This window comes from Monopterus albus, unplaced genomic scaffold (genome assembly GCF_001952655.1).
Source record: "Monopterus albus unplaced genomic scaffold, M_albus_1.0 scaffold133.1, whole genome shotgun sequence".
NCBI classification, from domain to species: domain Eukaryota; kingdom Metazoa; phylum Chordata; class Actinopteri; order Synbranchiformes; family Synbranchidae; genus Monopterus; species Monopterus albus.
The window spans coordinates 1,195,908-1,209,245 of record NW_018128013.1 but is presented as its reverse complement, the minus strand read 5'-3'; the positions used below and the strand labels follow the sequence as shown (position 1 = coordinate 1,209,245).

Genomic DNA, 13,338 nt, shown 5'->3' with positions numbered 1-13,338 from the left:
GCCAAGCGGACTGCAGCCTGGGTGGTTGTGGAGGCAAAAACTCGGGTCTGGGAGGAGTTCGGTGAGGCCATGGAGAGGGACTATCGGTCGGCCTCGAAGAAATTCTGGCAAACCGTCCGGCACCTCAGGAGGGGGAAGCAGTGCCCTGCCAAAACTGTTTACAGTGGAGGTGGGCAGTTGTTGACCTCGACTGGGGACATCGTCGGACAGTGGAAGGAATACTTTGAGGATCTCCTCAACCCCAGCATCATGTCTTCCGATGAGGAAGCAGAGGCCGGGGGCTCAGAGGTGCACTCGTCCATCACCCAAGCTGAAGTCACCGAGGTAGTTGAGAAGCTTCTTGGTGGATATTTTTAACTTAAGTTCTTTTTGGTGGATAAATAGCTCCTTGCCTACTTTGTGTGACACCCAGATAAGTCCACAGTTTTTTAAAATGCTTTTTCAAATACAGACACTCAGGACTGTACACAATGCTTCAGTCAGCATTTTGTGTTTACATTCTTGTTCCCAGTCCCTGCCATCTTTGTCCAACAACACCATGCAAGTCTTGAATGATGACAGGCTGTGATTTGTAGGTTTGTTAGGTATCCTTCATCCAAGTCACAGAATGAACTTGACTCTTTATTTGTGTAATCTGATACAGTGACCATCTTATCAAACAAAAATAATGTGTAGTTTGGACCCACCATTAATGGTAAAGAGGAAGATATGGTGATTCACTGTGTCAGAGGCAGCAGACAGTTCTATGATTATGATGCCAGAGGGAAAAACATTCACTTAATCATGAAGCACTTCTGTCATCCAGGGGCTTACTAGAATAGCAGGCCCTCTTCCACAAGTAAGTGAATAATCATATTGTTATACACAGTATGGTAATTACCAAAAATAAACTAAACCTGCTCTCTGTCACCACAAAGAGGGCCATCTCTGGATTCTAGCTGATATTTTGTAATGTTGGTGAACATTCCAAAGCTTGAAAAATACCTTTGCAAATTATTACAAAAGCACTGATATTTGTCTGGCACTTTGTGAGATGTGTCTCTCTACAAGAGCTTTCAAACATCCTTTGGAGATAAGTTACAGTGTGTCCACACTGAAGCAGCCACTGCTGCTCTGCTAATGTACTACTCATGCTACATCTTGTCAGAATCAGAATCAGAACCAGCTTTATTGGCCAGCTGTGTAGGACACACAAGGAATTTGATTCTGGTACAGTGGCTCTCAATGTACATGTACAATGCTCTTCTGTAAGGAACATGCAAACAAGAAAAAGGAATGTGCATTAGGAAAATAAACCAAAGTACTTATAACCACTGAGAGGTGAAGTGAATAACACTGATTATCTCATTACAGTGGCACCTGTCAGTGTGTGGGAACATTCAGTCCTCAGAGTTGATGTGTTGGAAGCAGGAAAAACAACCATGCATAAGGATCTGAGTGACTCTGACAAGGGCCAAACTGTGATGGTGAGATGACTGGGTCAGATCATCTCCCACACTGCTGGTCTTGGTGGGTGTTCTTGGTCTGCAGTGGTTAGTACCTACCAACAGTGTCTAAGGACAAATGGTGAAATGGTGACAGGGTCATGGACACTCACGGCTCACTGATGATGAGGTTGATCTACTGTATTTTAAACTTTTAACTTCCATTTGTACTTTTCAAAAGAATAAAATTTATTTGAATCTTTGTTAAAATGGTTGAAAATGACAAATATTGTACATTGGTCTCTATGAAGAGAAAGAGTCAGGGGCTGTAGTGGTGATATCACACCTAGAGTGGTGAGGTTGTTGAATTTGTCTAAAAAAATCTCTCTAACTCGTCCTCACGACCACAGTTTTCCTTTTACATAAGTTTGTCACTGAATTGTAGACACATCTGTGCTCTTCCTAACAGTAGAACTGTGGAAGCAAATGGATTCACAGAAGATATACAGTGAGCTGCAGAATGACACAAGTGCCAACCAACTGCCACATTGACTCCTATGTAAACAGTGTTAGGCAGGTGGTCATAATGTTATGGCTGATCGGTGTATATACATATACTGTAGCTTAGACGGAGTTTTCTAGATACTGTATATACAAAGGGGCAGCACGGTTGCGCAGTGGTTAGCACCGTTGCCTCACACCGCGAAGGTTCTGGGTCCCCACCTGGGACCTTTCTGTGTGGAGTTTGCATGTTCTCCCCGTTCTTGCGTGGGTTCTCTTTGGGTACTCCGGCTTTCTCCCACAGTCCAAAGACATGCAGCTTAGGTTGATTGGTGTCTAAATTGCCCATAGGAGTGCGTGTGCACATGTGTGGTTGTTTGTCTATGTGTTAGCCCTGCGATGGATTGGTCACCTGTCCAGGATGTACCCCGCCTTCGCCCGACTGCCAGCCAGGATTGGCTCCAGTCCAGGATTGCTAATGTTGGATGATCACTTCAGGTCCTGGGAGACAGTGGAGCCCAGGAACTTAAAGGACACAAATAAATTTGCATCAGATTACCATGATGAATCTGAAGCCAATGGGCCACTTGAGGGTCTGGGGTCCCAGCTAGATGCCATTTTTCCCAGTTGGTAATCCAGCCTTGGTCAAATGTGTTATATATGGCACCTGTACTTTAACCTGAGTAACACTGGCTGGTGGCACAATAGCAAATTATGTAGAAGCAAAATAAGTGAATCATTATTTATACAGGAGTTTTTCCCCTTTTTTTCTGAGTTTAGAATAGTATTTTTTCTGCTGTTGGAGGTGACAGAAATAACTAGTGGATCAGCAAAAGTGTTATTTTATGTACTTTTCCTTCTCAGTGCAAATACATTTCAACAATTTTTTAGAAGTAGCACTTTCCACATGGTTAGCAGAGGAGACAAATTTAACAGTGACAATGATGAAAATTGCTTTCATGTGGGCGTTAGTCATAAAAACAAAACAAGCTAAGAAATTTTAACTGTAAAAGTTTATTTTGATAAAATTAAACAACTTGATAATACATCATCATATACGGACGGTAGACTTCCCACAGCAAGTTTCACACCTCCAAAATTACATTAAAAACAGTTAAGCGGAGCAATATTTGGATTTTTCCCCCTCTAATAATATTATAATTTGCCCTATAAATATTTGGTACAAAAAGAATGAATTACAATTTAAAGAAAAATATGTGAACATTTTTGTTTTAAGCCTTCATAGCAGACCACAGTCACAAAACACAACTGGAACAAACTGCTGCTTTTACTGGAACTGCCAAAAACACAATGCAAACTCCTGATATCAAATCAGAATAACAAAAAGTCTGAATCAATAATGATTCTGACCACATAGTTTCATTCCTCATTTGGAAACTTTTTTTTACATAGCACTGATGTTGACTTGTGATTTTTACCTTTTGCTTCAGTGATTAGTGTGGCGTCAAAGCAAATGAAATATATGTTGCCTTGTGATGGTTAATCACAACATTTAACAACAAAACTTCTTGTCTCTCAATGAGACAGAGTGGGCTGAGCAAATGAACCAGAAAATTGTTTTTTTTTTTGCCTGAGCAGCAAAAGCGAAATCTGCACCAGAATACCTTGTACATGGAAGAAAATTGGTATGTGCAGGAAATAAAATGGAGCTGAAAATGAGATTACCAGTCACTGAAATTCATTCAAGTTGCAATACTGACTGTGAAGTAGGGCTGTCACTTTTAAATAAATCTACTCTGAACAGGTCATTTGTTGGGATTAATGTATAGAGTATGCAACCCACACAGTCTAATCCTAGGGCAATGTTAAAACTGATGGGGTTTTGTTCATTTGCAGAGCATCCACTGTCTATTGACTTATCAGCAGACAGGCGACTTTGGGTTTGTTGTCATGGTAATGTTGCTGTAAGGTAGCTGCATCAAACAGGAGTACATTAATTCACAATTTTCCACAATCTATGGTGGTGAATCCAAAAATGTTTCCACTCAGTGGTTTGGTGTCATGATGATCTACTTGACATGTCTTGCTATAGTAGTTACCTGCGTTTTTGTCCAGGATGATGCCAGACAACCGGTCTAGTGAGTAACTGCATCTAGCCTCAAAGGTTCTTACATTTAGATAGGTGAATGCAATACATAAGTTATGTTGTGTTTATTTGGAAGATTTTGAGGTACTGCAGGTACTGTTAGCCATTTTCACCATTCCAGTCTTTGTGCTAAGCTAAGTGATATCAATCTAACTGTGGGCAATTAGCAAATTTTGGGAAAGCCTAATTTCCAAAATGTTACTACTGTTAATTAAGGGTATTGTTAAATTGTCACTTTCATTTAGCACACACTGAGAGAAACATTAGCGTCCATTTGGAGTTACATTTGTGTCCACCTGATGAATGTAATTTTCACATTCACTCTCCTTTTAACTCTGGTTAGGTATCCACCAACCCCTGATCAAAATCTTCCACTCTGTACCCGTTCTGTTTACCAGCTAGTCACTAACACTGTCTGCTGTTTGGTGTTGGTTTTTAGTGTAGAAACCCAGTGCACACTACCTGGCCACTACCTACGTTACATGTAGTTATTTGATTCATTATAAAAATACAGATTAATGCAGCTTTAATATTTCACCAAAATCACAATGTTTGCCTTACAAATAGCTTGATGCTCTTAGTTAATTTATGTTTGAACATTAGTCGGAATTTACCCTATGTCCTTCATGTAAATATAGAGAATATTCCCAAAGAAAATACTTTGTATAACTTTTCAGTGGTTGTCAATATCATATGTGAGGTTGTATTTTGCTTTATTAAAATTGGGCAGTGATGACTAGCAAAGTTGTGTGACCAGGAGGTCAGACCCTGGAGCAGGATTAAATCCGACTGGGAAAGTTTGTTCCCAGTGTAGCTGCTCAGTGCCCTGCAGGTAGGACTGCAGTTGTCCTGGGCAGCTTCCAGGTGTCAATGTGATCAGTGTGTTCCTGTTCTCAGTGACATTACCCTGTTTAAAACACAAACTCCAAACATGTGACTTGATACCAGATGAGGATACTGGCCTGTTACCTTTTTGAAAACCCAATAAGCAAGCCTTGAGAAAAAAATTCCAGCAAAATTAAAAATGTATAGAACTTAACATACTTCCAATATAACTCAGTTCAGTTCCACAGTTCTGACCAAATATACACTTAATCGAGAAGCAAAAAATCTAGAAATGATGCCATGAGCATACAGTATCTTCATTTTGTGTGCAGCATAATAAAATCAGTTTTAAAAAGAATCTAAAAACCTGCTTAAACAGTCAGTGCATTTAGCCATATGAGTTGTCTTCTTTTTACATTGTTTCCTAAAGAAGATGATTTTCAGCTCAGGATCCTTCCTCTGGAATGGTTATTTTGTACAAGACAGCAAAAAAGACAAAAAGCAATCATATAAGAGTCACTAGTCCCGCCCCCCCAGTCTCAGCCAGTTTACAGGTATCCACAGTTCAGCTCGATGGGCAGCAGAAGGGCACTTAGTACAAAAAAAAGTCTTCCCCACAATTTTCACTTCATACAGTGTCTGCACTGATTATTGTGTCTGGTCTAGTCCTGAAATAACTAGACTGGGGTTTTGTCAACTGACCTGGTTCCAAACACAGTTTGGCTTCAATAACATGTAAAGCCACAGATAACACTTTACAAAATGGTTATTTGGTAACCACGGAAATATTAAAGCAAAGCCTGAAAGTATTAAAGGTCCAATTCTCCATACAAAATACAGTTCTTCAATTTTGATTCTAAACTCCATTTAGGCCTCAGTGAGTCTGACACTGGCTCCACCATTGCGCTGGTTGATTTACATTTCTACATCCATTAAGTTTCCATTCCCAAAAACAGATATTTAGGGCTTTTGCCCCTTTTTAAGCTCCATGTTTGGATCCACATGTAGTGAAGGCAGGTCAGCTGGCATTCTTGAATATCCTATTAAATGGAATTAACATCTGCTAGCACATCTGTTAGTTGAGTGTGTGTTGGCTGTATTTTTCAAAGTTCTCACGTTCTCTTAAAGCTCAACAGCAATGTTCACAATAATACTGAGTTTGTAGTTAGATGTTGTTTCCATTGGCCCTGCATTGATCAAAATGGTACTGAACCTGTCTATGACATGAAAGTGTGTATGTTTGTGGTATCTTTGTTAGGAGAAGTCACTGTCCTCTGCTCCATACAGGTCAGCTAGTTTCCTGAACCTGGGCCCCCAGTCACTCAGGTAGTGGTAGTCTTGCTCAGCCTCAGATGAAGCTGAGCCCAGTGAGCTCAGTGACTCAGCCACTGAACCTGCGCCTTCGTAGGCATAGGTGGCCAGTGAGTCATACGGCGGCGCTGTTGGGTTGCAGTCATTTTCTAGGACTCTCTGGTTGATGAACTCACGAACATCCCCGTTATCGCGTGACGCCATGCTGACCGGCGACACGATGAGGCCGGAGGCGGATGGGGCAGGTCGGCCGTTTGGTGCATACAGCAGGGTGTCAGTGGGGATGATGTCACGCCTCTGTTTGGCAGACTCCTCCAAGGCGGCGGCAGCATCCGGGTGTCGCAGTGCTCCGATGTCAAATGCCTGGGTGTCCTCCTCGCCACCGCCCTCATCATTGTAGCTCACCACGTTATCTCGAACATCCTCCTTGGAGATGATGAGAGGTTCTTGCTTCCTTTGGCGCTTTAATGCCGTGAACAGAACCACGATCACTGCAGGAGAAAACAGCCAAAAGATGTAAGATTAGATCATTTTGTAGTGAACCTCACTGATCAAAATATACAGCCATAGAGGACAGACAATAAAACAAAGGAAATGTTCAGTTTATTTCAGTGCTATGTTTTTGTTTTATATTGGTTATGAACACATTTACTGTAGTTTATCGCTGAGACGTGGGAACATGTTGATATCACATTGTTTTGTACCAAAAATTGATGTGCATGCACAATTGTGGCAGGAACTCATTCACATATAAAGAAGCTCCAGTAGCTCATTAAAATTAAATTTCACTCAAGGTTCATACCAAATCCTTGATGTGTCTTTATACCTAGTCCTCTAATTTCAACGCCACACATAAGCCAAGGCTGATGTGTTGGACTTCTCTTCTTTCATTGCTCATGGAAGATTGTTAATGCACTGGAAAAGCCCAAATCCTCCTCAGTGTACTGCATGGCTCTAGGACCTTTTCTCATTTTGACATTTAGAGAAGATCAAATTTTCCTTCAGGTTCACCAGGCAGTTTCAAATTAAGTAAAATTAATGCTCATAGTGCGGCCAGTACCCAGCTGCCCTGGTTTTTCCCCTTTTCCTCGTTTTTTCAACTTATTTTTTTCAAGGCTAAAAATATAATTCTGTCACATTTCCAAAGAGTGAGTCTGTACGTTACATGTGTCAATGTGGCTTGTGGTGTAAATGCAGTAAGACACTGTGAGCCAGGTGGATGTACAGATAGATGTACAGCATTCGTATTTTAGTATTCTGATGCCATTGCAAGGCTGCACTACGCTTTGCACATTAGTGAGCACAAAAATAACTTTTCACTGGGACAACAGTGATTCAGTGCCTACAGGTGGATGCTGGGGTTGGGGGTGGGGCTTTTGAAATGCTCTATGAACAGCAGCAGCAAGTGACAGCATAGCTTTCAGGTGAGCGATGTGGCACCAAAACAGAAAGCACAACAGTGACATCTCAAGTACATCAACAGGGTGCACTGGATATGTGCTGCAGTGAGAAGAGAGAGACAAGGGAGTGTAGCAGCAGACTGCAGATGGCTGCCTCGACTAGATCACAAGTTTTGCTCCACTGTGTAACAAACCAGAATGACCCTTTAATCTCCAGCTAGTAAATGAAAGTATACCGTACTAAAATATAAAGATGAACAAGTAAAATAGTAAGACTTGCTGTGGAGATCATAGCTCATCTTAATTCAGATTGAACTCGGTTATAGGCAGACAGAGAGGACAGCAGCATTTGATGTCAGACAGGTCTCAGCCATAAATAAACATGCAGAACATTTGACTGGCTAAGCTCATGCAGGCCAGTTTGAATTTAAATCAAGAAAGAGCACAGCAGCAACAAGAAAGAGGAGAGGCGGAGTTGAGGTCAGGAACTGAAATAACTGATATTGCACACACTGTAGCACAGCAAATCACAAGATGAAATGTGTGCAAAGGAGCTGGACAACAGGGTGCAGGAGACAATACCAGACGCTAAGAGAATTACAAAAAGTAAAGGCAGACAGGGAAAGACAACAAGAGATAAAGAAGGCAGTTAGTGTACAGGACGGGAGAGAGACAGAGGTGTCTGGTGCAGCCACACAAACAGATCACAAAAAAATAATAATGTGATGATTGAGGTGATTCATATGCATCTCAGCACTACTAAAATACCACTGGCTGTGGTTTAATTAACATCTTAAATATAATTCCACACAGTGTGATTTCTCTAAGGAACCAGATAGATCTCCACATGTTGTCACACATTTAGACAGTGTTTGCTGAGCATGATCGCACCTAAATTTTCTTTATTTGCTTCGAGTTCACCCTGCAAAGTTATACAGTGGGTATGGAAAGTATTCAGACCCCCTTAAATGTTTCACTCTTTGTTATATTGCAGCCATATGCTAAAATCATTTAAGTTCATTTTTTTCCTCATTAATGTACACACAGCACCCCATATTGACAGAAAAACACAGAATTTTTGACATTTTTGCAGATTTATTAAAAAAGAAAAACTGAAATATCACATGGTCATAAGTATTCAGCCCCTTTGCTCAGTATTTAGTAGAAGCACCCTTTTGAGCTAATACAGCCATGAGTCTTTTTAGGAATGATGCAACAAGTTTTTCACACCTGCATTTGGGGATCCTCTGCCATTCCTCCTTGCAGATCCTCTCCAGTTCTGTCAGGTTGGATGGTAAACATTGGTGGACAGCCATTTTCAGGTCTCTCCAGAGATGCTCAATGGGGTTTAAGTCAGGGCTCTGGCTGGGCCATTCAAGAACAGTCACGGAGTTGTTGGGAAGCCACTCCTTCGTTATTTTAGCTGTGTGCTTAGGGTCATTGTCTTGTTGGAAGGGGAACCTTCGGCCCAGTTTGAGGTTCTGAGCACTCTGGAGAAGGTTTTCGTCCAGGATATCCCTGTACTTGGCCACATTCATCCTTCCCTCGATTGCAACCAGCCGTCCTGTCCCTGCAGCTGAAAAACACCCCCATAGCATGATGCTGCCACCACCATGCTTCACTGTTGGGACCGTATTGGACAGGTGATGAGCAGTGCCTGGTTTTCTCCACACATACCGCTTAGAATTAAGGCCAAAAAGTTCTATCTTGGTCTCATCAGACCAGAGAATCTTATTTCTCACCATCTTGGAGTCCTTCAGGTGTTTTTTAGCAAACTCCATGCAGACTTTCATGGGTCTTGCACTGAGGAGAGGCTTCCGTCGGGCCACTCTGCCATAAAGCCCCGACTGGTGGAGGGCTCCACTGAGGGTTGACGTTCTACAACTTTCTCCCATCTCCCGACTGCATCTCTGGAGCTCAGCCACAGTCATCTTTGGGTTCTTCTGTACCTCTCTCACCAAGGCTCTTCTCCCCCGATAGCTCAGTTTGGCCAGACGGCCAGCTCTAGGAAGGGTTCTGGTCGTCCCAAACGTCTTCCATTTAAGGATTATGGAGGCCACTGTGCTCTTAGGAACCTTAAGTGCAGCAGAAATTTTTTTTTGTAACCTTGGCCAGATCTGTGCCTTGCCACAATTCTGTCTCTGAGCTCTTCAGGCAGTTCCTTTGACCTCATGATTCTCATTTGCTCTGACATGCACTGTGAGCTGTAGGGTCTTATATAGACAGGTGTGTGGCTTTCCTAATCACGTCCAATCAGTATAATCAAACACAGCTGGACTCAAATGAAGGTGTAGAACCATCTCAGGGATGATCAGAAGAAATGGACAGCACCTAAGTTAAATATATGAGTGTCACAGCAAAGGGTCTGAATACTTATGACCATGTGATATTTCAGTTTTTCTTTTTTAATAAATCTGCAAAAATGTCAAAAATTCTGTGTTTTTCTGTCAATATGGGGTGCTGTGTGTACATTAATGAGGAAAAAAATGAACTTAAATGATTTTAGCATATGGCTGCAATATAACAAAGAGTGAAAAATTTAAGGGGGTCTGAATACTTTCCGTACCCACTGTAAGTGCACCAGGACTTGTTAATCGGATGGGAATGATGGACCTACTGCTGTATCTGCTCTTTTTGCCATATTTTCTCTTCTCGGGTGTTCGTTCAAGCTATACTGTATATCCACTTATACATGCTGGTGACTAATTAAAGGAAAAACCAAAATAAATGAGTGGAGAAACATAATGAATGCAGCTGCTGGCATGGTTCGGGTCCACTTGTCCCCTTATGCCCAATTTAGACTTGGTATTAAAAGGCATCTCAGTGATTTGAGCACAAGTGGACAGCCGAGACATGTCGCCATTTACACCTGTCAATATACATGAGTCTCCAAGGTGCCCAGCTGACCACTTGTCTTCACATTTCACTACTGCTGCAACACTTCTGCTTAAATATTGAAAGGCCACTGGTACAATTATTCTATCAGCCTGTTACTAGACAAGCACCGGCAGTCTCCCTAATCAAAGAAGAAGGAGAAGACAAGTGTCAGATCTGTACATGGATGCACTATGAAAGCTTTCATAATACATTGATGGATTTGTATCAGATGTTTCTCAGCATTTTTTCTTTTTTTTTGAGTTGGCACACTCTCACCAAAACAGCCTCCATGTCCTGCATTGATGACATCCTTGTTGGAGATGCATCAGGACACATTAGTATTTATGTTAAGATATGTGGTCAAATGCGTCCCAGACCACCTTGGCAAGTGGTTTCAGTGATCGGATCACAATCTGTCTTGGTGGTCATTTACACTTGTATTCAGACCTGTCCACTTGTGATCCGATTTCCCAGGACACATTTTGAAACCAGGCCTAAATGGGGTCTTAGAGAGAAGGGTCATTGCAAATCAATACAAAGTTGTTCTGAGGGATCTGTATCCTGTGATGGCATGAGGACTTTTCTATCCTGAATGGAAAGGATGAAAATGAAGATGATGTGAATCATATGCTGTGACCTTCACAGTCACCAGGTCTCAGCCCAGTTGAGCACCTATGGAGCGATGTCAGACAGGGTCTCCACCACCATAAACGCCAAGTGAGGGAATATCTTTTATAAGAATGGTGTCTGTCCCTGCAGCAGAGTCCAGAGACTTGGAGAGTCAATGCCAAGGTGCACTGAAGCTGTTCTGGTGACACATGGTGGTCCAGCACCTCACTGAGACACTTCATGGTGGGTTTTTCTTTTATTTGTCACCTGTGTTTATCTCCATAAACTGAAAACTTTATTTTAGGGCTGTCAGTGAAAATTATGCTATTATTAATAAACCACACTTCTGCGGGACATTTCACAGTCACATGCCATAGCTGTTTGATTTGGTGTTACCTGAATGAGCTGGCAATGTTCTCATGTCACCAGTGATTTATCTAAAAGAACGAGCTGATCTAAGCTTGTTAGGTGAGAACAAACCCTTTTCAGTTCCTTGATAATATATGCTGTCATGGAAATCCAACATGGTGTCACATGGTGTTAGCAGCGTGTCTGATAAAGCTAGACACAATGCCAGCTTCTTTTTAGGAGTGTAACTGTAAGGTTTGGTATGATATTGTATGCTACTGTTCTATTGTGTCATAATATACTGTACCTTATCGTACTGTATTATGTTATAAGTGTCAAATCGTATTGACTTGCATTATATCGAACCAGATGCCACGGTGTCATGTTGTCATGTATTGCACTGTGTAATTGATTCAAAGAGACATGCTCACATAACTCGTCTAGCCTCTGCACTGGTCACCGGGCAGTTTTAGAGCTGATTAAAGGATTTTACTGATCATTTTTAAAGCCCATCATGGCCTTGATGCAGCCCTATGAGCGCAGCTTCAGATGCTCTGGCAGGTCTCTCCTGTCCGGGCTCCTGTGTACCGGACCTCCCTGCATGAACATCTGAAGCTTGCAGAATCAGTAACATCTTTTAAAGGATTTCTTTTTTCAATTGATTAAATTTTCTAGCTCCATTTGGTTTGATGTTATTATTCCTGCTTTATTTTATATGTTTTATTTATAAAATTTGTTTGAATTAGTTTTTACTTTTATTGGGGCCATTTTATTTTTAATCTGACAACCTGATTATGGTGGTATACATTTATTTCAATTTGTGTTTTTTGTATTAAAGAATTATTTTGACAGCTGCAAATTAAATGATTTTTTTAATCATTATTATCCGATAATGTCATATTATATTACAACATACAGTTTGGTATCACACAGTACTGTGTTGGATTGTGGCATATCATCACAGTAGTATCTTAATGTGTTGTTTTGTATTGGAACTTGTCATATGTGTTGTACCGAGTGCTACTGCACTGTTCTGTATGGCACCGTAATGCAGCACATTGTACTGTATATGTCATATTGTGTGTGTCATACTGTTCTGCAAAACATGATACTATAATGTCCGTGCAAATTCTCAGTCATTCAGGTGATGGTTTGCTGTTGGAGGACACTGTTGGCCACCAAAGGACTGAAACTCCAACAACTCAGATAACAAGACAGCAGAAATCTGTGTTGAATTAGTGTCTTACAGTTTACTGATTTAAATAACTACATGTAAGAATGTGCAGGACGACTTTGTAGTTGGAGTAGTGCCTTAACCATGTTATGAAAGAATTACTACTGTGCATGGTGTGTGTGTGTGTGTGTGTGTGTGTGTGTGTGTATGAGTGGAGGCTGTTGATGGCTGGCTGCTCTCATCTCTGCACTCATGCAAGTGTGGACATTGCATTACAACACTGCCCGCCTCCTGTGTGTGTCTCCATATGTCTCTGTCTCTGGCTGTGTGTGTGTGTGCCCACTAAGTCAGCAATGACTGCGCTTTCAGAGGCATAAATATGTATTCATTTTCCCAGCAGCCCACTGGACTGTGACCGCTGCATGAATAAGAGGATAAGTGGGGATGTGGTGGCAGATGAGATGCAGTCATTTCCATATGAGGTGTGATTCTGATGAGCAGCAGCAGACTGAAGCTCGGAACCAACATTGTTTTCCATTACAGCTAACGAGAGAGCACAAAAACTGCTTGTGTTTACAGTGCAGTACAAATGGAACCACAGCACTGGGCTAATACAAATATGATCAAACATGCGGCATGTTGTGTGTGCACATTTCAATTCACATATAGATATAGATAAGATGTGCATTGTTCCTTTAGTACAAAAACTTACTACTGTCTGTCTTATTTGTGTGACTTAGTAGAAAAAATGATACCGCTTCT

The 13,338-nt window shown here is 41.4% G+C and overlaps 1 protein-coding gene across 1 annotated transcript in view; it reads right to left on the bottom strand.

The window, feature by feature from the left end:
- Positions 1–2,979: 2,979 nt before the first annotated feature.
- Positions 2,980–13,338, bottom strand: part of LOC109967642 (cadherin-6-like) — a 114,235-nt gene continuing 103,876 nt past the window's right edge. The window contains exon 12 of the mRNA XM_020613370.1: positions 2,980–6,659. Coding sequence (XP_020469026.1) covers positions 6,112–6,659 — 548 coding nt within the window. The 3' untranslated portion in view covers positions 2,980–6,111. The remainder of the gene's footprint in view (positions 6,660–13,338) is intronic.